At 41.6% G+C, this 23,741-nt stretch overlaps 3 protein-coding genes across 4 annotated transcripts in view; 2 read left to right on the forward strand and 1 right to left on the reverse strand.

Moving 5' to 3' along the window:
• The first annotated feature begins 563 nt into the window (after positions 1–563).
• On the forward strand, positions 564–3,104 carry LOC134187569 (uncharacterized). Its single transcript, XM_062655721.1, has 2 exons — positions 564–2,896; positions 2,972–3,104. The coding sequence occupies exon 1, from the start codon at positions 954–956 to the stop codon at positions 2,712–2,714; it is 1,761 nt and encodes a 586-aa protein (XP_062511705.1). The 5' UTR covers positions 564–953; the 3' UTR covers positions 2,715–2,896; positions 2,972–3,104.
• A 21-nt stretch (positions 3,105–3,125) lies between these two features.
• LOC134187570 (GTP-binding protein 4-like) lies at positions 3,126–9,673 on the forward strand. Its single transcript, XM_062655722.1, has 18 exons — positions 3,126–3,243; positions 3,328–3,457; positions 4,354–4,416; positions 4,486–4,572; positions 4,633–4,674; positions 5,212–5,277; positions 5,341–5,430; positions 5,496–5,606; positions 8,143–8,265; positions 8,322–8,373; positions 8,436–8,536; positions 8,630–8,695; positions 8,756–8,799; positions 8,867–8,954; positions 9,029–9,112; positions 9,189–9,299; positions 9,366–9,432; positions 9,491–9,673. The coding sequence occupies exons 1-18, from the start codon at positions 3,164–3,166 to the stop codon at positions 9,574–9,576; spliced, it is 1,491 nt and encodes a 496-aa protein (XP_062511706.1). The 5' UTR covers positions 3,126–3,163; the 3' UTR covers positions 9,577–9,673.
• Positions 9,674–10,389: 716 nt separating this feature from the next.
• LOC134187523 (tyrosine-protein phosphatase non-receptor type 7-like) overlaps positions 10,390–23,741 on the reverse strand; it is a 13,795-nt gene continuing 443 nt past the window's right edge. The window contains exons 2-10 of one of the 2 annotated variants that reach the window (XM_062655659.1): positions 23,428–23,741; positions 23,291–23,374; positions 14,177–14,258; positions 14,041–14,111; positions 11,323–11,460; positions 11,135–11,260; positions 10,923–11,065; positions 10,700–10,859; positions 10,390–10,641 (exon numbers count right to left, since the gene is read on the reverse strand). The exon at positions 23,428–23,741 is cut by the window's right edge and continues 253 nt beyond it. In XM_062655659.1, the coding sequence (XP_062511643.1) occupies positions 10,597–10,641; positions 10,700–10,859; positions 10,923–11,065; positions 11,135–11,260; positions 11,323–11,460; positions 14,041–14,111; positions 14,177–14,258; positions 23,291–23,374; positions 23,428–23,741 (1,163 nt within the window). In that variant the 3' untranslated portion in view covers positions 10,390–10,596. Of the gene's footprint in view, positions 10,642–10,699; positions 10,860–10,922; positions 11,085–11,134; positions 11,261–11,322; positions 11,461–14,040; positions 14,112–14,176; positions 14,259–23,290; positions 23,375–23,427 lie in introns of those variants that run through there. The other variant, XM_062655660.1, reaches the window with a different exon arrangement.

Consider the following 23,741-nt stretch of genomic DNA (forward strand, 5'->3'; position numbering starts at 1 on the left):
AGTATACAATTTTCCTGTCGATATAACCTGTACCTGCCTTCGTCCAGACATTGTTGTTTGGAATGCCGTCCTCAAAAAGGCCTGGATGCTTGAGCTGTCGGTCCCATTCGAAACAGTCGTGGAAGAAACGAAGGCCCGGAAAGAACGCCGCTATGCCCAACTTGTCAAAGATGCTAACCATCAGTATAAGACGGAGCTTTTGCATCTCTTGGTTGGGTCGAGAGGATTGATTTTTCCTGAAACTCGACGAGCAGTCTGCATGTTGTGCAAGCCTCTTCAACGCGACTTGGACGATCTGTTTCAAGCTGTCATTCATTCCACCCTGAAAGACTCTTTTCGATGCTGGTTGGCAAGAAGAGACAACATCTCTTAACTTAAAAGTGTTTTTTTGTTGTTGTAATTTCTGCTTTTAATCATTTGTGATGTATAGTCTTCGACTGGACCTCTACATAGTACTCCAGAACTCTACTTCTGTTATAGTGCTACCAGTCCTGTAGACGCTTATTGTACTGTATCGTTCGGTATATTACAATAAAGGACCTTCCATAGATAGATAGACTGTCGGTCTCCTGCACATCTACAATCTGTGCATTCAGCAATGCAGAGTTCCAAGACTATGGCAGTGTGCTGTCATAAAGTTAATTCCTAAACCAGGAAAAAGTATCCCTTCTGACCCGTCTACCTTCCGACCAATTGCTTTGACTTCTGTAGTTGGGAAGGTGTTCACGTCATTCATCAAAGACACTCTGTTTAAGCATCTCATATCTAATGGATATCTGGATACATCGATCCAAAAGGGGTTCATCAATCACGTCAGCGGGTGTCAAGAACATCAGTTCAAATTGGTGGAGGCTATCAGAGATGCGAAAGCCAATCAGCGGCTTCAAACCATTCTATGGATTGACTTGCGTAATGCTTTTGGAAGTGTTGATCATAATTTAATCCGCTTTGCAATGTCCCATTACAATTGTGGTGATATGGTGACAAATCTCATTTCCAATATATATTGTGGTCTTCGCGCAGTCATTTGCACAGATGACTGGTGTACTTCCAATTTTCCTTATGAGGTCGGTGTATTTCAAGGGGATCCTCTGTCAGTGGCTATTTTTGACATGGTTTTCAACCTTTACACTGATGCTTTAGAATCTCTCGCTCCAACTTGTGCCTATCAGTTTTCGTCAGTGGCTCAAAACTCTTTCTTGTGTAGTTTTGCTGATGACGCTGTCGTAGTCACAAGAGGTCCACATGAAATTAATGCTGTGTGCAAGCGAACAGACCAATTCCTCGAATGGTCTGGCCTAGAAGTCAATGCAGCAAAATGTTCAACTTTTTCACGTCGGAGGCTGATTCATCCAACTGTCTTTGACCCGGAAATCTCTATACAAGGGCAAAAGATTCCATTCTTGTCACACAAGAAAAGCTACAAGTACTTGGGTCTTCCAATTGCGTCTGATCTGTCTCATGCCGACATTTCAAGAGAGCTTCTGGAGACTACTAAGAATTTATTGAATAAAGTCGATCAAACAGCCGTTTCCCGAATGAATAAATGTCTTCTCTATAAGAGAGCGGTGCTACCGCGGCTTTCATGGTTACTGAGCATTGCATCTATTCCTTTGTCATGGATCGAGCAATCATTGGACAGTGTAGTCACGAAATTCTTAAAAAAATGGGTCGGTCTTGCTCATTCAGCAGCTGTCTCTCGCCTTTTCCTTAACACCAAGAACGGCGGCCTCCAACTTGGCCAACCGTCAGATTCTTTCAAGAGACTACAGTCTTGCAACCTGCTTCGATTTACTAAATCAAATGACGAATGCTTGAGAGCCCTGGCAACTATAAAGATTTCAAGAGAGACTGAGTTGTCATCAACCAGATTTAGTGCCGGCAGTTTCTTGGCAACTCTTGATACTTCGCCTGGGTGCCTGCAATCAAAAATAAAGAACATCAAAAAGACGATTACGGAATCATCAAATAATCGTCATTTGTCACATCTTACCTCCCTGTCTGTACAAGGTCAAGCGGCTCGATTCAAGGACGTGGAAGCTGAGCACTTTGCCTTGTCCCTAAAATCTCTACCCGATGACTTGTTCAAATGGGCAATAAATGGGCTCCAAGACACCCTCCCATCAGCAACCAACTTACAGTTGTGGAAGAAAATTTCGTGCAATCAATGTCCTCTCTGTCACCAACCCCAATCGCTGTGCCACGTGCTAAATGCATGTCCCAGTCTACTTGATCGAGGTTTGTACAAACAGAGACACGACAATACGCTGAGACTATTTGTGGACTTTCTAAAACGTCATCTTAGTCAACAGTTTTCCATAGTAGCCGACCTACCAGAATCAGTATACAATTTTCCTGTCGATATAACCTGTACCTGCCTTCGTCCAGACATTGTTGTTTGGAATGCCGTCCTCAAAAAGGCCTGGATGCTTGAGCTGTCGGTCCCATTCGAAACAGTCGTGGAAGAAACGAAGGCCCGGAAAGAACGCCGCTATGCCCAACTTGTCAAAGATGCTAACCATCAGTATAAGACGGAGCTTTTGCATCTCTTGGTTGGGTCGAGAGGATTGATTTTTCCTGAAACTCGACGAGCAGTCTGCATGTTGTGCAAGCCTCTTCAACGCGACTTGGACGATCTGTTTCAAGCTGTCATTCGTTCCACCCTGAAAGACTCTTTTCGATGCTGGTTGGCAAGAAGAGACAACATCTCTTAACTTAAAAGTGTTTTTTTGTTGTTGTAATTTCTGCTTTTAATCATTTGTGATGTATAGTCTTCGACTGGACCTCTACATAGCACTCCAGAACTCTACTTCTGTTATAGTGCTACCAGTCCTGTAGACGCTTATTGTACTGTATCGTTCGGTATATTACAATAAAGGACCTTCCATACTAATGGGTATGACTATATTAATACACTAGGCAACAAATCTTAGCCTTGGAATTTCAAACTGACACACTTGTGCTCTTTTAGTCTGGAATTTCAAAGCTACCAGACTCACTATGTAGCTATGCCTTTGGGCTGTCAGATTATTGGCAATTGGACATCAAAGCTTTTGTGTTACATTTGAAAGTTTGTTGTACGCGTGCTTTTGCCAAAACCAAGGGTATCAGATTATCACATGTTAGAATAGCAAGGTCTGAATGTATCTGCTTGTTAATATAAATGTTTATGTGTGAAGTTCGTCAGCATCTGTCTCGTCTTCCTTCTATTGACCCGCTCACCAGGACATTGTTGATTTGTGGGTAAGAGTCATGTTTTTAGCTGAGTTTTGTTATAGTTCTATTACTGTTTGATATTGAAGTGTTTCTAATGCTGTCTTGTCTTAGATTTCCTAATGTAGGAAAATCCAGTTTTATCAACAAGCTGACGAGAGCTGATGTTGAAGTCCAGCCTTATGCTTTCACTACTAAATCTCTTTACGTTGGTCATATGGATTATAAATATCTAAGGTGGCAGGTGAGTGAAAGGCCATGAGCAGAAACCACTGTGCTATCTTGTTGAATAGTGTGTGTGTGTGTGTGTGTGTGTGTGTGTGTGTGTGTGTGTGTGCATGTGGTGCTGTAGCTCAATTGGTTAGAGAGTGCATTTGGAGAATGAAAACATCCGGGACTTTGCAGGGTTGCAGGTTCAAGTCAGTGATTGCAAGCTATGGCATAATTTCCTTAAGCAAGAAACTTACACGCAATTGCTTCTCTCGACTCGGGAGTATAAATGAGTACCTAGTCATTGACTCGGGTGGACATGACCGCTGGCTTGGCAGTAACATAACGCAGCAGACGGGTACTTGTGGGCCTTGGTGTCCAGTCCCAGAGCTGCGCCATTGTCAGTGCCCCTGGATAACTCCGGCCAAGCTCCAGGTGGAATGTAGCGCTGGCCCTAAGCCTTCATGTAGCACATGGAGATCCTGTCTCTAGAGGCAGGGGGAGCTATCTTCGCAAATGACCTTAAGGTTGACGTCATTCACGAATGACGTGGAGGGCTTAACATTTGTCCATTTGTCCACATTTGTGTGCATGTGTGTGTAGTCTCGTGTAGCCAGACCTTAACCTCACCGTCATGCCGTGCAGGGGAAAAGGTCTGGTGAGGTTCCTTTGATGTTGCCATGTTGCCGCATCACCGAATTCCGGTGAATTAAAGACCCTATAAATGTTATAAGACGCCAGATAATATTACCGCTTCTCATGCCATTTCCTTGAATTTAGAAGTGATGTTTTTGTTCATGGTTTACAAGATAAAACTTTGTTCTTGAGTTATGGGTGAGTTGAATACTCTTGTAGACTGCTAGTCAGTGTTAAGTTGCTGAATGCATACATACAGTAACTGACACAGAGTAATTGTACTTTGCATGTTAGGTTGTTGACACTCCTGGCATTCTGGACCATCCACTAGATGAAAGGAATACAATTGAAATGCAGGTTCATTGTTGAAGAGGATTTATGTAAGTTTTGTGTGTATTATTTAGTACCAGAAACATCTTGTTTTAGGCAATCACTGCATTGGCACATCTGAGATCAGCTGTTGTTTATGTTATGGACATATCAGAGCAATGTGGTCACAGTGTTGCAGAACAAGTTTGTTACTGTTTACTGCTATATGGCCAGATCTTGAGCAAAGATTTTCTCTTTATTTAGGTTGCACTATTCAACAGCATCGGACCCCTTTTTGTTGGCAAGGTCAGCAGATTTCGGTTTGCTTGTAGCCTAAGAATAGTTCAGCAAAGAATATTATGCTGGATGTGCATGAGCGCTTCAATATACTTTAGGAGATATACGCAACCTTGTTCTGACTTGCAGAGGAAACCAAGCTAGAAATAGACAGGTTAGTGTAGGCAAGCGTCATTTATTTGTTTTAGGCAGGCAGTTGATGACGTGCCTTGTCAGGGTAGACTCTACCTTCATGTATTAATGTCATTAATTAAGGACAGTAAACTGTTCGATGCTGAAGTCGATCTCTTTCCCCGCTAGTAGTGTCTCTTTGTGATGGTGGGTTATTTGTAATGGCTGTTCCATAATCGCTGCTTTATAACCATGGTTAGATTTCTAAATCAGTTTTGATTCATTTCAACCATAAATCATGCATATGTTCAAAAGTTTTCTTTAACAATTTGTAAATTTTGAACTGAATTGTGTATATTTTTGTTTTACGTAAACGTAGTTTAATGTGCAAGATTGTGACTCTTACGGGTATGCATGAGTGCCTTTGTTGTATAGCCGCTTGTGGTTGCATTGAATAAAGTGGACATTATACGTCCAGAAGAGATTGACGAAGGCGGAAGAGTGAGACATATGTTGCAGTAACAAGTAAATGATTTCTTGTTCTGATATGGCATCTGTGTACAGCAAGCAATTGAAACTATTCGTGAAGGTGGATTCCAAATTGTTGCGATGAGTACAGTTACTGAAGAAGGATTGATGGAAGCGAAGTCATCGGTTATTAGAAGTACTTGGTATGCATTTTAATCATCATCACTGAAGAGTTGCTGCATGATGTACAGGTATGCGAGTCGTTGTTGGCACAAAGGGTAGAACAGAAGATGAAGAGCAAAAAGATAGAGGGAGTGCTAAATAGACTACATTTGGCAACACCACAACCTCGTGACAACAAAGTAAGAATAAGACTTGCTGTTATGCACTAAGGTAACCATAGTACAGAAATCTATATATGTATTTGGAATGTAACCAGAATGCAGTGTTGCACTAGTGTCAGTGGTAGTTTAAAGGGTTGCCCCTTAGATCAGTTTTCAAATAAAATATTTTGATTTTGTTTATATTCCTTTGTAATACATTTTTTGTATTCCTACCGTTAATTAACACAAACTCAAAACCATTTGTAGGAGTTACTGTTATATACTCTGCACTATAAATACACTGTACCCAATTTTCTTTGACGGCAGCCGAGCAACACACTTCAATTTTTTTACTGCACATACAAGTAGTAGTTATGTCTGTTTTTCTGGTTTTAGTATTTGTCAGCTAGGTCTCTCGATTTCTCGCACTGATAATAAAATAAGAAGAGAACGCTAAGTTACATACCATAGGAGATCCACTGACACCAAGTCTCTGTCACTTTACGATTCACCAATTGCTGTAAAATTTAATTCCTATTGATTTTTGCACAGCTATGCCTTAGCCAGAGTGATTTTCCATCTTGACCACGACCTTGATGAGAGCACAGTCTATTCCTGTATGCCACTTGATAGTGATAGACTACCCAGATAATGTCAACATCTCCTGGATTAAGTCAAATTGGAAAGATCGCTATTGCCCACTACTGTCAGTTTTGAAAATAACAGTATCAAATGCCCACTTGTACATGGTGTCATCAGCAACCAAACCTTACCAAAGGAATGTAGAAGGCTTGAAACCACCACCACTACTTCCCAGCTCATTTACAGTCAGAGTGGCAACAGTGGAGAGTACACTTTGATCTCTGTTCAAAGCCGTGATAATCGATTCAAGATGGTGCTATCCTTATTATGACATTGCAAAGACTTTCTGAAGTAAGTTGAAAGTAGAGATGCACAAACCCCAATGAACTGCTAGATGCTTGCAAGAATTGCTTTAATTAAACCCACAGCCATAAATTACAACAAGTGCACTTTTCTCAAGAAGCAGAATCGAGAGGGGAAGGGGAAAGACACTTAACAGCTTTGCATGATTCTTTACTTGGTGCAAGCCATGTATGTGCATAGCAACATTATGGAAAGAAGTTAATGACCGGTAGAGATATTCCAAAAATTATGGCACTTGTCAATAAGGAAACAAACCAGGATTAATTCTGCATATTCTGTAAAGTGGAATCGTATTGTGGACATTGATGATATTGAAGAACTAAAGCAAAGTCAACACAGACAACAGCAACATGATTAGTGCTTGCTACATTTATTGTTTGTAACCACGTATTTAGGAGGAACAAGTTTGGTTGTTTGCAGATAAAGCAGTTCAAAAGTGTCATACAGAGACATACAAGAACTGAGCCTGTTACAGGAAATGCGCATGTAAGACAAATGCAACATCAAGTGTTCATGACTATGCTTTCACATCTGAGAGGGACTGGTGCCAAGTGCCTTGTCAGGACACCATCAAACTCAGGAAGGTTGCACAACCAGTTCAATCAGCAGAGTTTTCTATTGGAACAATGACCTATTGCAGAAACTTTTGAAATAAATTAAAGAGGACAACTTCATTATTAAACAGAAGCAATTCATTGTGTCATCCCTAGAACCTTGGGGAACGAGGCACAAAATGACAGCTCTGTATGTCCAGGTGTTGAAATGAACCATCCAGAATTTTATCAAGTTGGCACACCACATGACACTGACATCGTTTGCGTCTACATGTACGTATATGTGCCTTTAACACCCCCTTGGAAATGTCATCTCTTGAGGCATTTCACAGAAATCTTCTTCGATGGGTATCGTTGGGTACAAGTCACTTGTTTGGGGTCCACATTCTGGGTCGCTCAGAGTTGTCTGTGATTCTTTCAGGCGAATCATTCCCTCAAACTAAGCCTGTGTAAGTGTTTAACTGGAAAAGCAAAACCCAAGTAACCTGCCATATTCCGTGCTCATTGGCAACAAAGTGTGACGCTGCAGTAAAGAGCATCTAATGTCTCCCAGTTTCAACTCTGAAACCTGAGAATTACTGGGACTAGTGTTTTACAGTTCTTTCCAGATGTGGCAGCCACAGTGAACCCCAATGAGCATCTCAGTTACAGTGATGCCTTGTGGACATTTCCTGTACAAATTATGATATATGATGGTGTTAACTATGATGACGACAACAACAGTACTGTAATGTTAACCATGGTGATGACAAGGGTCTTGAAAATGACAATGATAGGGATTTCTCTTTACATCACAGGTTTGAATGGTCAGTAGAAAGGAATGGTCAACGAGGGTCTTTGAAAATGGCAATGATAGGGGTTTCGCTTTACATCACAGGTTTGAATGGTCAGGAGAAAGGAATGGTCACCACGGCTTTGGGTAGACTAGTGCAAGTACATTTAGTGTAATTATTAGTTATTGTATAGTCACAGTCATAGACTCTGTACTGTAACAGTTAGTAGTGGTACGTACAGGGAACAGCACTCCATTAGATCCATTAATTACCTTACGAGATCTGCTTGTGCTTAATGTTTAGGACAGACCTCCATTTATTCCTGCTGGTGTTAATCGTCGTACAAGAGCCACATCAGATGCTGCACTAAGAGTGGCAGTAGAGCCATTACAACAAGAAGTGTTACTTTCAACAACCAGGAAACTTGTGAAGCATCCAAAAATAGTAGAAAGTGTTAGTAGTGTGATGTTGATGTTGATTAGGAGAAGGATATCGAGCGTGAAATGGGAGATGAATACACACTCAACTTAAAAAGTTTGTTCAACTTACTTTTGTATTGCTGTCTAGGGTCTCAGTGTTTATGCATGTAATTATAGAGTATTATTTACTGACTAATGAAGGCGAGAAGTATGACGCTATTCCGGAAATGTGGGAGGGCAAAAATATTTCCGACTTCATTGACCCAGAGATCATGGAGGCAAGTTCATATGACAATAAACTGTCAAATACAGAATGTTCATTCTGCATGTGATTTAGCAGTCATCTTGCTAATACTGTTTTTTTATCACAGAAACTGGAACAACTGGAAAGAGAAGAAACATTGAGAGAAGCTGCTGGTTTCTATGACTCAGACGAAGTTGGTTGAAGCCCTTTCTCTTTTAGTGCTAACAATTCCATTAAGTTTGTTGTGTTACAGAACGAGGATGAGTCCACGAAAGAAGTACACAAAAAAGCAGAGCAGTAGGCATAGACTAGTCTAATTTCATAATCTATACAGCAAAGTAGAGGATTCTTTGTTACATGGCAGAATTCGTCAGAAAAAAAGGTTGATTCTTCAAGCAAATCGCGAGAAGAGGAGAGTTAATAGACCCATTTTACCAAGAAGAGTCATGAAGGTTACATTGGCAAATACCTCATTTTGTAAATGTACTAACTTGATGTGAGAGACATCCATATCTGTACAATGTAGAGACTGCTTTCTAAGACAAATACCGATCAAGTTGCTAAGTCAAGGAACACTGATGATACACATGCAGAAAGCATGGAATTTGAGGTACAGTAATAGGAGTTGACTTTGCATTCAATGTTCTCTTGTACCAGAGGTAAACTAACGCTCAGTCTCTATGCAGCCAACCTCATTGAGGTCTCGATCTCAGTTAGCAAGAAAACGAAAGAGAGAGCTAAGTGGCCAAAGAAGTTTGCAAATACCAAGGGATAGATCCGGACTCTCACGCCCCGAAGTATGGGTTGTTGTTCTGGTGACTGTTGCTATGTTCTTATCTTTACTAACTGTACACTGTTCATAGCATGCAGCTAAAGCTAAGAAGTTAGAAAAGATTCCATGGCGTCAGCAGACAAAGAGAGCAACAGCAAGTGCGGCAATATGCAACCATTGCATCCTTTCAGTTCCTCTGATGTAATGTATTGTTAGGTGAATCTGATAGGCGAATTTACAGCCTTAAACCAAAACATTTACTGTCCGGCAAGCGAGGAATTGGTAAGACACAAAGACGATAACACTAACCTTATGCAGTACTTAGCTTGTTGAAGTGATTAATAATCTTTCAACCAATCTTAATCTTAGTAATGTTTGCAAGGGTATGTTTCATGGCAAAATGCTTACGCAGCTAGGTGCCATAACGTCCGTGTCCCTGCACATTCACAGTGAACTTGAACTGCTAACATTTGCAATAAGCACACTGTACAATGAAGTTATGACCACTCAGTGGACTGCCCTCAGCTGTCAGTATGGCAGCCCTGTGTCTGATGGTTGTGAAATGATAGAAAGTTCTGAACTACCTCTTATATGTCCAACAACAAAAACTGAGAAGTGTAAAGTGTAAGCTAACAGAAAGCATACCAGATGATGAAAGCAGCGGAAGAAACCTTTTGGAAAGAGAGTAGCTCAAATCACGGCAAAAGGCAAATGATGGATGTACCGTATTTCTTCAATTAAATTCAGTGGCATCTATTTTTAGCAAGGGTTCCAGCCTTGGCATTTAAACGAGGTCGGCTTTTATTTGTTAAACACTCTGTGTCTGTGCTTTAGGAGTGTGTACATGACATATTCTCCAGAGAACACTTACCATACTGGTACACATTTCACACATTGAGACGTCACAGTCTAAAGAAACGTTTGCCTCGGGTGTGCCTCTGAAGAAGTCTATGATTATTCCTTCAAACTTTGAGCTAGATCTATTGGAATTCGAGGGTGGTGTTTATATTTTATCTGCACTCCCAGCTGCAGCGTTTAATCAAGGGAAGCGTTTTAATTGAAGAAATACGGTAACAAATAATATGACAAGACATCACGAAAACAGGAATAGGGTCTTAACTATTAGATCTCCTCCTTACAAAAGCATTTAACATTTATGAAGTATTAAAGTCAAGAATAGATAAACACAACTATGGAATTCGAAGCTACCATTACTGGCATAATGCACAGCTAACAACTACGTCAATAAAATCTCGTTGGTTGAGGTCATAGGCCATATGGCATATGGCAGTACCTTTATAATTAAATCACATAACAACATATTACACTGCACCAGCCTTCTCTTCTTGCATGTGGTCTCTAAGAGCCTGAATTAAACAAGCAATAATCATCATTGTATAGTCATAGGATAAACAAATGGCCCACCTTATAAACAAATCGATATTGAGATCGTGTCTGTACTGCACCAGGCCTGTCCTGGCGCATACTTGACACAATTCCCACCACATCTATCGCACCAGATGACTCTATGGCTTTCATGCCAATATCAATGGCAATCACAACTCCTGTACGACCAACACCAGCACTGCGACAACAAAATTGATCCCCAACTGCATGCAAGCACTATATATCAACTTGTAGACCTAACCTGCAGTGTACAATAACAGGCCCTTGGCTATACCCTGTATTGATGTCTCGCAGAAAAGACCTGATGGGAACAGACGAGCGAGGCATGCCGTGCTCGGGCCAAGCAGTGAAAGCATAATGTCTCACAGTCTTCACAGACTTCTTCTACCCACACAATATCTAACTTTCTAACATTTGATTTGGCATCACATTTTCTGAAATGCAAGTCCTTACAGTAATGTGACGCAATTTCAGTGTGGTCCTCACGTAGTGTTCTTTATGAACTTCTTCCAAATTTGCAATTTCTGTGTCTCCATACCTTGTTGTCCCTCTCTCTGGCCAATACTGAATGCATTTCTCCTATGCAAATTCACACTAACATCAAGCACCATGAACACTGTTAACAATAAATTATAACATACCACTCCATATTCATACAAATATGTGACCATTATGATAACTGAGACATTATGCTCCATCACCATTGACCAAAAATCATCAACGGTATTCTCCATTGGAGCCTGAGTTGCAATGTATGCTTTCATCTTTCCTTCGTAACCCTGAATGGTGGCAAGCAGTTGACAAGAGGTTTCATTTTAGTTAGAGTACGTCTCCAGCATCTAACATTTCCATTTGCTTACTCACCAATAGCAATAGTATTGGACTTGGCAAGGACAGTTCTAGAATTGGGAACTCATTCTTTAAAATGTTTGCAGTGTTTGGCCACACATGCAAACAACAATTCTTAGTGCTGCAGCCCATATAGTATAAGGCTAATGAGCAGCAGCTTATTTTTTATTAAAAATTGAATTATGTAGCGAACATTTCACCTCCACGGCAGTTTTACCATCAACAGCTAGATGTAGCAGGACACAACATTAATATTAATTTCAGCTCTCTAAAATAAGCTGTCTGGTAGTTAAGTTGTTGCAGCCCTGTCTACATACCACCTAACAGTTTTATGCAAGACTTGAGCTCTCTACGCTGCTTGAGAATTTGTTAATTTGTTTTTCACATGACTTCAGAGCTTCTCGATACAATAAGTTTCATGACTAAGGAAACCACTACATTACCTGCAGTCAGGTGTCTTCAATATATCCATTTGTTCTACCAAAATGTAGGAGGAAGTCATTGGCATAGCAATGGGGACGCAGGGGCATGTGCCCTCAAAATTCAGCCATTGACTTTCAGTGTTGGCTTTCTAACATGAGGTATCTTGCAAGTTCTTGTTTTCTACTAACCTTAAAAGTCTAGCCTTCCGTTTCTCATGATCAATGGTTTCAGACTACCGATAAGAAACTGTTACATAATAACTATTTATACCTACAAAGCAGTCACAGATGCATGCATTCTATCATTTTTAAAATCTTTAAAACATAACGGCTGAAGTTTCTAGCTATAATGCAGGGTGCACAAGATCTACTCAAAGCTGATTGTGTATGAAGAAAAAACCTACTGGACAATCATAATGACTAGCCTCCACCCGTCAAACCCTCTTCAGCGTCGCGATAGAAAAGCGTTGCCCGCCTGATAACTATGAGTAAGTTGTGCATAAGTGTTTCAGCTACTGAACCAAACAGCACACTTTTATAACTGCAATCTAGGGTAGCTATTCTAGAAGTTGGGAGTCCCAGTGGAAAGTTACAAATTCGTCCAATAGAATTTATCATTTAATCAGTTAAAAGCACACGTAAGCATGTCTCGTTCTGCAAATGCATCAAATATCTCAATTTGATCATTGGTAACCAACAATCAAGGGTGTATGCGGAGCGCAATATACTAGAGCATGTGGCCGATGTTCCTTTAAAGAAAGCTTCTGATGAGAAATCAGTGTTCTGCCCAGGATTTCAGAAGTGGGGGTTGGGGGTTTTGTTTGAATTGGGCGTGGTGTATCTTAGCTAGCTCCTCCCCACCAACCAGTCGGCATGGAAAGTCGACTGCTTTGAGAAATCACAGTCACTCCCTGCGAATGGCTTAGTCACGACACAGAGTGCTAGCTCAGTTACAGTCTGATCTCCATCAAAGGAGATGTCTTCCGTAGTACTTTCGCCGTGACTGTCTCCGTCTTCACAATCTGCTTCACTGATGGAGCACGATTTTCTCGGTCAATCAAAATGTACATGAAAAGCGACATACCTACTGTAAGTTTAGCGAAGATGACAAGCTGTACGAGTATAAATATCTATATGAAGGAGAACGTCAATCCCAGATGTGTACACACACGCCCAGATATTTACCTGACCTCGACTCCCTAGACCTCATGCTGCTGGATGCTGGATCCTAAATTATGCATACACAACCACGCTGATATCAATTAATAAAATGCTTGCGTTACACGTACATGGTCAGCTGCTTGTCTACTACTTGCAGAAGCAACGCGAGTATAACACACTGCGAGGAATCGGAATGGCGTACTAAGCGTCGGAGAACGGTGAGTGTGGGTTGGGGACCCCGAGTGAGGGTCAGGCCGATCTCTGAGAAATGGCAGGTTGACCTCTTCCTTGATTAATTAATTATCACCATAAGTGTCGAACTTTCAAAACTCAGGAAAGTAATTTTGCAGATTTGCAACTATTTCAAAATGGCACTGTTATACTTGTGCCCCCTAAAGCCTGGTTTACAATATGATGCTAATACTGACGTTGACGCTGACACTGAGGATGAAATAGAAATGAATCCTACTTCTGCATCACCATCAGCATCAACACCAAAGAATGCAACCTCCGTCGAGGTGGTCTCTTTGAAGTTTGACGCTCAGCTGAGTGTCAGTGTCATATTGTAAACCAGGCTTAATCCACAAAGATTGGCTACACCACTAAGAAAGAGCACTATCTTGTAAAGGCACGATTTGGCAATCAATTTCCATTCTTCTTGCTGCTTTGCATAGTAGACTAGCATCTCATTGCAGCTTTTTACATTGACATCATTATCTACGTAGTATCAGGAGTATTGCACTCCCTAAGTAGCAATGGCATGAATCTAATTAATATTCATTGGAAACTATGTACCCAGAACTGGTCATTGTTAAAAGACTACCAGCTTACCACTCACAGCTCCAGTGGTAAAGCTAACCTCCTTAATAATGATTTATGGCAAGTAAGCAGTATGGAATGTTGAACACTGTCTCTGAGTAGTCTTACCCGAACAAAGTTGGCATTTATGTACACAGAGCCTGTGCCTTCATTGTGTACAGGAACCAGACTATCGGGTGCTTTAATTAAACAACGTACTATAAGTGGCGGCATAAGTTTGGTGCATGCTCTTAATTTAACCAACCTGGAAGAACACTGCTGTATCTGTTCTTTACATAAGCATCTGGAGGCAGCATCTTACTGTCAACTTTCACAGTTGGTAAACCCTAACAAGTACACAGAAACAACATTTACAAACTGTGGTCACAAAGTCACACTAATTAACTTAAAGTCACTACGCTAATGACAAATTGAGACTGACCAATCTACTAACGAAATTCTAGAATGGTTTTTTAAAGTCAAAACAGTGTATTTTACTCTTCACTCAGTTCCCACGTGCCCATTGTTTAAATCCATTGATTAAGCACACAGTAACCATCAACCCAACAACTCTCCATCCGATTTCATCTTTCTAATCTACTTCCTAAAAACAATACTGTGGGCGAAGAGAAGGCCCAGAGCTTCAATGGATTGTCAAAGTCTTATATACCATATATATGACAAACAGAATTGTAAATTTGACATAATCATAAGATATCATTAGAAACTAGGAAACATTTTTCAACAAGTACAATGACACAGTTTTTGCAGACACTGAATTGTTTAAATTCAAGATTCACTGTACTAATTAACTCAAATCTAAACCCTGGTTTCGACGAATGAAACTTAATTACGTGATTGATTTGATGAAAGTGATTAACTTTAAAGGGGGTGCTATGCTAAATGTCGGCATTAATTTTTTTCAACTAGAAATGTTGCTCTGACAGTAAAACAAGATATAAAACATTAAATTTACTCTAGTACGAATGGCTACACAAACCAGCAGAAAGCAAACAAAGAAGTGGGAATGGTTTAATACTGTACCAAATTGAGGGTGCCATGACTAACTCAGCATTACAGAAAATTGTAACACAGTGTGAGTTAGTCATGGCACCCTCAATTTAGTACAGTATTGAACCATCCACACTTGTTTATTCGCTTTTTGCTGGTTTGTGTAGCCATTTTGCTGGTTTCTGTAGCATGTTTTATTGTAATTGTGTTTTTATACATACATCTGACTGCCTTTGGTAAATCAGCCTTACCCGGTCGCTTGATGCCGATTTAGTGTTGCATAAGTCTCAAATACGTATTCAACAATTTCTATTGCAGTTGTGTTTTATACACACTTCTACCTTTATTTTGGGTAGATCAGCTTTACTGTCACCACCTGGTCCTGATTTAATTTTAAACAACCATTTGCTATATACAGGCCAATGAGACATAGTGTGACAAAAGGTTACAGACAGACAGATGGAAGGACAGACAGAGACAGACAGACAGACAGATAGCAATCCCTTTGGTATTAGAACATCATGGCAGATAAGGTGATGGAGGCTCAACAGTTTCAGGGTTTGAAATTCCCAGTCGCCTAAAGATTCAATGCGGCAATGCACATGGTCGTCCTTGGTCTGGCCAACTGTCCAAAACCGCAGAACCTCCCATTTCTACTAATAACAGAAATAATACCAGGGCAACTAGAGTTCTGATGTTTGCGCATAAGTGACAGGATTTTTGACCAATCATAAACGGGAATTTGCAAAGGAGAACGTGCATTGTGCATGATAGCACGTCGGTTTGTCGGACCAAGCGACTTACCTGTTTTACTGTACAGGCTGTAAGACTACCAGGGCCTTTTTACTCTCCCAGGACATCTGAAAGCAATTGGAAACCTTAGCTGAGACAGTGGGTTGGGCTAATTACCTCAATATGCCAAACACATTAGAGTATTACCTGACGAGGATATCATTACTACATGCAAAAGCTTCATAGACTTCCCACGGCCAGGTCAAGGTGAACAGAGATTGGGAGGGTTTACATTTAATTTCTTCAAATGCCAGTAAGGACAAGAGAAATACAAATCCTGGATGTGTAGGAAAGTAGGCATGATTGTAAATAAAGTAGGCGTGGTTGTAAATAAAGTAGGCGTGTCTTTCTGTTTGATTGCTCTGGCGGCCACCAACTTGGAGAATTTTAAACCCTGGTTTTTAAAGACTCTTTTTCTCATGTCTTATGATGAGGATGGTCGTCAGAATGCATCAAATTTTACAGCATATTGGAGACAACGCTTATTAGTCTAGTTACAACAATGTAACGCTAGTGTGATTTCCAAGGAAGACATCCCATTTACTAGAACTTACAAGGAAAGTCAAGAGACTGAACATTATACATAACTAGTACCCCGCCTAGCAATTTAAATTTCATTTAAGGTGCAGGGTCACAGTCGGACATGCGTACTTGAGCCGATCTCAAGTGAGGTAACTTTTGAGTCATGGCTATTGTACGTAACATATGTTCAAGTGTCCTGCCAAGTAAATCAGTTTTGATCACCAGTGAGCCCTTCATATGCTGTTCATATGTTGCGCACATGCAAAGGTCAACAAATGAAACTACCGTAAAAATAGCTATTTAGGTGTTGATTGACGGGCACAGCAGCAGTGTACGCTTTAAACAATACAAATTTTTGGTGCTCACTGTGCAATGATTGCACTTGGTTACTCTGAGAGAAAGACGTGACTATGGCAGATGCAACATCGGGAACGTGACGTGTGCTTTCTGGTCATGTGCAGAGAGTAAGGAACTCCGATCTGGCTCAAAGTGCGAGGGTGCTTGTCGAATTTACCAAAAGTGCTGTGTAGTAACCTCAAATTCCAAGAACTACATCTAAAATGCCTAGAATTTAGCTACCAGAGTCACGGTCTAATGCAACCTCATACTGCAATACAACGTCTTGATCGTTCCAATTCAGGCTATAGAGAGGCTTCAGTCAGCTTTGCCTTTAGTGCAAATTAGAGCGTCTAAGTCATTGAGTGTTTGAAAGAGAATGACGCCACTTCCGCGAAGAAGACGCACCTTCCGTGACACATGAATGGACGCATGCACGCACAAGCGGCCCAGTGAGCCGGCTTAAAACTCTGACTGCAGCAGGCACATCTTGCACTCTACTACACCAGTTGGGAATTAGAGGATGGCATACAGTGGCCGGCGAGCACAGTGCGTCACATCTGCATACTTGGTTAAGTGAACAACAAACTCCATAAAATGAAATAAAGAACCAATCGCATCATTCATTAATTGATCTGGAACCTCCTCCTTGTGAACATTCCAATGATGCTGGAATCAACTCGCTAGGACGTCCGCTTCAGGAGATACAGGTTTTTCCTACGTATTCTCCTATTCAGGAATGGACTTCAGAGAAAGTTAAAAAACAAATGTTGTAATTCTGGCATATTTGATGATGTCTACATGCTTGGTCCACAGGAAGATGCCCTCAAAGCTCTTGATGATTTCAAGTCACTATCAGCTGTCGTTGGCCTTCAGGTAGCTGATACTAAGTATAGGTGTTCTTACACCTCGTGCAGGAATCATCCTTGTCTTCCATGTCCAGCACAACTGTAGGGACAGTAGTGCTTGGTCGTCCTATTGGATGCTCTTCATTTGTTTCATCACATTCCATGTCTTTCATTGAGTCACATCAACTAACCATCAGCAGATACATGAAGACCAAATCCATGTCACCTTAAATTTAAGGCTATTCTATCACTTTAATCCATCACTGAATCACAATGGAGTCAATGTACCATGCTTGTGAAATATGGACGTTTCGGTTTGACATTTGTAAAAGATGTCGCCTCTGTGGCATATCTAGCAAGTTGGGCTCATTCTGCAGCTAATTTACTAAAAGGTTTCCATCCCTTTGGGAGTCACCTGAGTTCTTGATGAATAACATGAAGAATATTCAAGTCTCATTACGAGACAATGCCTAGTGGAATGCAATGATTCTCTTGGTCATGGTGACATTTCTCAAGTGAGAGAATTTTGTGATCTACTTGTCAACAACATTAAGCTTCAGCACCGTCTCTCTGCCCAGGTCTATTCAGCCAAAGTCAAGATTTTTCTAGAGACAGCTGGTGATGCCAAGGACAAGGCTCGTTTAAGATCAGTTCAAGGAAAAGACAGTGGCTCTTGGCTTGAACCAGTGTCGTCCTCAGAAAAGCTTGCGCTTAACCCCACCAAGGATTGCTTAACGGCTCTCTTGAGGAGGGGTTGCCCAATGCCATTTGGAGGTTGGCTGTAACAATGTGAATGTGGGAAAGTCTCAACAAAGACGGATATCATCTTCTTAGTTGTAAACATGGAGGAGGCCCAATATGGCAGCATGATTTTGTTGTGAGTGGATAGTCTGATTACTTGCATGAAGTAGGTCTGCATCACACAAAAGAACCAGAGACAGATATACAAACAGTGATTGCAGACCCGATATTGTGGTGTTTGCTGGGGGACACTGATGACGGATCAAACATTTTGATTTAGATGTTGCCTCGCTCATCCATGGAGCGCTGAAGTCTTATCAAAATCGGCAGAAGAAGATAGATTCGCACCTTCAGCAAGGGAGGAGCGAAAGAGGAAAAATATGACATCTTTCGTATACAGACTGACTGAGCAATATATCATCTCTACATTGCACTACTTTCTAATTAGTAAGGTATAAAACACATATTATAGTGACTCTAATTAGAAAATGGTGCAATGTAAGGATGGTGTATTGCTCAATCAGTCTGCATACGAAACATGTCACAGTACACCCTTACATGGTCTGGTTTCTATTCTTTTTTTTTGTACGGCAACCCTACATCTTTTAAAATGTTTTTATAACTTGTTTGCATTCTTTTTCTACATGAGCGCAGCGGGGACAGTGTACACGAGGAGATTTACAGTATACAGTTGGCAAGGTGGACAGTGAGGGTAGAATCGACACATTCCTGTGTAGCGCTCAGTACAGGAAACGTGTACAGTGTGGAAAATAGGGAATTATTGTGGCTCAGACAAACTGAGCTTAGGTAGGACATTCATTTATGTATGGTGTGGCATATACCAATAAGTCCCATCCCCACAGCAGCCATTTTGCATATAATTTTTATAAGCTGTTATCAGGTGACAAAGGTTAACTACATGTGGTATGGTTATGTGCTAAATAGGGATGTTGCCAATTATCTCAATGCTATAATTGCATTCCATTGTTTTTGCTACATGGAGGTATTTACCAAAGTAATGCTCTATATCATGCTAAGAAGGGAAAATCACTTTTGTTAGACAGTTGGCTTTTTATTAACCCTAGGCGTAGCGAGGGTTATAGTAGTCGTTTTACAGGAAGTGGAGAACAACTGGACAGTAACGACCATGTATGTAAACAACTTTGGAATGTATAACATGTGTTCACTGTTATCACTCATTTAATCTTGACTTAGGCCTAGGGTTGTTGGAGCTTGTTTGCTAGTATAGGCAGAGTCACGAAGGACGTTCCAATTTTGATTACTGATCACGACTTTCGAGTGTACCTTCAAGGTCCTGCGAACAGAGAGTAAGTGAACAGAGACTAAAGGCCTGTCCACACTAGACCAGAATGGATCGCGATCCTATCGGGATCCGATCGGGATAGCGAGCGTCCACACTGCACTTTGAAAACGATACCTCCGCCTCATTTCGCTATCACGTGACTGATGACCGATGTGTATGTGTGGTTTCTTTGCTTGTAGAAAGCGTTGATACAGCGACGTAAGGTGAGCGAGAACAAAGACGAGTGAGGAGTGTTAGATGTTCCGACTACACGCGTAGCGTACGTGAAGGTAACGCCCACTATTTCTAATTGGATTCAACCGATCGCGATCGGATCGCAATCGAATCCACCTCGCGATGTGGATCGGACGGATCGCGATCCGATCGCGATCGAGTTGCAAGTGTGGACAGCGTTGCGGTTGGATCGCGATCGGATCGCGATCCAGTTGCCAGTGTGGACAGGCCTTAAGTGAACCTGCGACAAAGCCCCTCACAGAAGTGAACCGAAGTGATTTACCGTTTAATGATAAGACTGCCTGTCCTTTCTCAGCCACCTGTATAGACAAGTTTTGGTATGCTTGGGTCTAGTGACATGCATGTGTTAATTTGCGCATGCTTTGGTGTTAATTTGTGCAAATATACCCAGCAACTGTCTGACATTGTTGCGATTGGAGTATACCTACCTGTGCCTCGTTGCTGAGGCTAAAATCAATCATTGGGAACACACGCATACGTAAGTTTCCTGCCTTGCAGTGTGTTTGGAAGCACATTGCTAATTCTAAGGAGTCAATATCTCGGCGCCTAGAGTTCAGCACTGTAGTGCTACCTTTCATTTCATAACAGTATGCCTACTGTACTGTGTTTCTCATTTGTGTTGCAAATGAAGCTATTTGGAATATCAGCACCTACTAAATGGTTTCTAAACAAACACAGGTGCTTATAAACTTCCAGACCCAAAGTAACAGCGAACTATAGGCGACTTACTGGACAGCTACAGTACGTTTCAGCTGAGGGTTTTTTGGATAATTAATAAAAATATTAACACCATATTGGAAAGCCCATCAAACTTTACACTATCATTTACGCCTAGAAGTGGACGTTTTGTCAGTCAGACACACCCAACACTGGTGTAGTATTTGGTCAGACAAACAACACATTTGGTGGGACATTGTCCCATGTCTGACCGTTATTTTCCACACTGCGTTATTTTCCACACTGCATGTAGCTAGATATTCAGTGCAAATGCAAAATCAGAATTTAGAGAGAAATGATAATGGTAGAAGAGCAGCTTCACTTAGCGTATAGTCTTCGATTGCTGGAAGCATTGTGGAGGGTGATGACATGTACAGTCTACACAGGACTGGTGTGGGCGTGTGTTTGAATGAACTGGAAGGTGTACCGTTTGCGTCATCGAAAAATTCGGTCCCTCGAGAGGGGACCGTGCACTGCAATGACAAATTTTAGTAGTCATGGACATGCTCCGTTAAGCGCAGAGATTTGGTATAAAAATCAGCAGTTGATACCAATCCCACTTTTACAGAAGAACTGAACTCTTACATACCAACGCTACTGCATTGGTAATGATTGCAGTGTTTGACACTGATGAGGGATCAAACATTCTGCTTTAGATGTTGCCTTCGCTTAGCCAGGTCCCCAGACTCACGTGAGCTTGGCAGTCTACGGGGAGGTTGAAAGTGTCATACGGGAACCGGACACTAGCAACCTCACATGAGTCTGGGGACAAGGTTAGCCTTCGCTCATCTATGGAGCTCTGAAGTCTTATGAAAATCGGCAGAAGACGATGGATTCATGGCTTCAGTAAGGGAGGAGTGAAAGAGGAAAATATGCTAAGCTGGCCTTGTCCGGTGGAGGTACTACACTAGCCCAACACTCATCCCGTTAGTCTTCGAACATTTTGGGAGATGGGGGCAAGAAGCAGAAAGATACCTGAATACTCTTGCATCCAGAGTAAGGGACTGTGAAGGGAAGAGAAACCATTCTGACTTTGTCTGTTACTGGAGGAAACGAATAGCTGTAATTGTGCAGAAAGCTAATGCCGGATGGATACTAGGAAAATTGAAGAGGATAACAGGAAGTCAGGAAGATGGGGTTATGGGTGAAGAATTGGATGTACAATCAATGTAACAGTGGGCGAAATAGTCTTTGACTGACCACCGGACATCATGTCCTGTCGATTTAAATTTACCAGACATTAAAAACTTCTGGTCGGACATTCCAATCATCAAACATATTGCTTATCACTTACAATTAATCAATTCATATTTGTCGGGTCCAGTGGACAACTGGTTGAGAGTAAAGACCTTGTAACACTTTGAGAAGTGTATTGCAATGACACGTGCAAGCGAGCGTGTGTACACACACTACGCCCACCACACCAAAAGGTATACAAGCACAAGGAATGAAGTGGTTGGGTGGAGGCATATGTTTCCCCATTCAGATCTAGTTGAGGACCACATGAAATACACGGACACTGTGTACATGTACCAACCTCGAATCACCGAGGCAACCCAAGATTGTCATGAATCCACTACAGTAATTCTGTGTTGCCAAACTAATCTCTTGGGATACACTGCATGAACAGGTCAAAAAAAGACACTTGCCACTGCACCTAAGGCTCGATAGGTTTCATGGCTATGTCACTTTGATGTTGTCTATTGGATATAAGCCTTTGATAAAGAATCACGCCACTAATAGAACTACAACTGTGATGAACCCACTTGACAAATTACTAAAAAAAGTCTGACTAGTGGCCAAGGTCATTGTTCGAGCAAGAAATGGAGAGAGAGAGAGAGAGAGAGAGAGAGAGAGAGAGAGAGACTTCATTGCTTCCTCTGATACACTCTGCCCTAACTACAAAAACCCATCCGCATATATTCTGCACATGCATACCCGTTCCGTTCTTCAACTGTCATACCCAGTCAGTCTGGAAACGTCATCTTCAACTGCATATGCGCTGTACCTCTAGGCGGCGAAATTACATTACATTAGTGGCAGTCTACATACAGCTCAGTGACTTCGTGCTATCCTGTCAACCTAATCGTCTTCAGGTTCTTATAACCGCTACACAGAAAACGTTGCACACAAGTATAGCCGAGTTTCCTACCCTCCCGCGTTCTGCATTGGTTGCACAACCCTTGGAGCCCCAGCACACATACAGGATTTGACACCTGACACTATGCCACCAGACACAATACACTTATGACGCGTGGCTGTCTGCATTTGTTTTGTGCCTGAACTCTGGAAACAGTGTTTGTTGACATGACAGTGAGATGTGTGAGGGATTCGACACCCGACGTAATGCCGAAATCACAAATGCCCGGACAAATGCTTCGTTTGGTCGGTAATTTAATTAAACGTCCGATGTCCAGTCGGTAAATGTCCAATGTCTGGTCATTATTTCGCACACTGTGTAGTGTTCACTAGTTCGTTTGAGACAGAGACATTGTCACAAGGATTATTGCATATTTAGTGTTTGTAATGGTGCTTAAAATGTATCGAAATAAATGAAGACAGACAGACAGACACACACAGACAGGCACAGAAAAGCAGAGCAAAGCAAACGCCAGACCGATTTCTATTGTCGCTGTTTGAGAGAGCATCCCTGTACATTTATAGGATGAATGGTCTTAATTAATTGCCTTAAATTATAGTAGTCTGTCTGATTCTGTCCCACTGACCTGGTCACCAGTCAACCCACCAGCCAACCTACTTTTAGTAGTATGCCTAAATACAGTAATTAATTAATTAATTAAGATTAAATTTTTAGTGCAAACAAACAAACAAACCATTGCAGTCAATAGCTTACTTTGAACTCTTCGTCCAGCTCTTGATCATTAGCAGCCATCTCCGCCATACTACCTCTACTCAACGGCCGGCTTTGAGGTGAAGTCTACAGACGCAACTTATAGTTATCAAGATATGCAGACCAGCACTAAACCGTACCCCTGAAGAGTCCGTTCGCTTCTTTCTCTTCTTCACTGAGTCTCTCTGCGCGCCAGACGGTAGAAACGACTGCTGAGTATCCGAAGACGGAGACTCGACAACGACGGCGGCGGCAGACTCGGCGATGGGCTCATACCGCATGCGATACTCGAAGTCTGATCCGGCAACTGTAGCATCAGAAAACGGAGGACGTGGACGCGGAGGAGGAGGTGGCTCACTGGCGGAGGAGTCAAGAGACATCCTTCCCCCCGCATTCTCTACCGTCGGGGCTGATGTGAATGCAGCCCTACTGGTGGTAGTCTGAGTCGTATACG

This window comes from Corticium candelabrum, chromosome 12 (genome assembly GCF_963422355.1).
Source record: "Corticium candelabrum chromosome 12, ooCorCand1.1, whole genome shotgun sequence".
NCBI lineage: Eukaryota > Metazoa > Porifera > Homoscleromorpha > Homosclerophorida > Plakinidae > Corticium > Corticium candelabrum.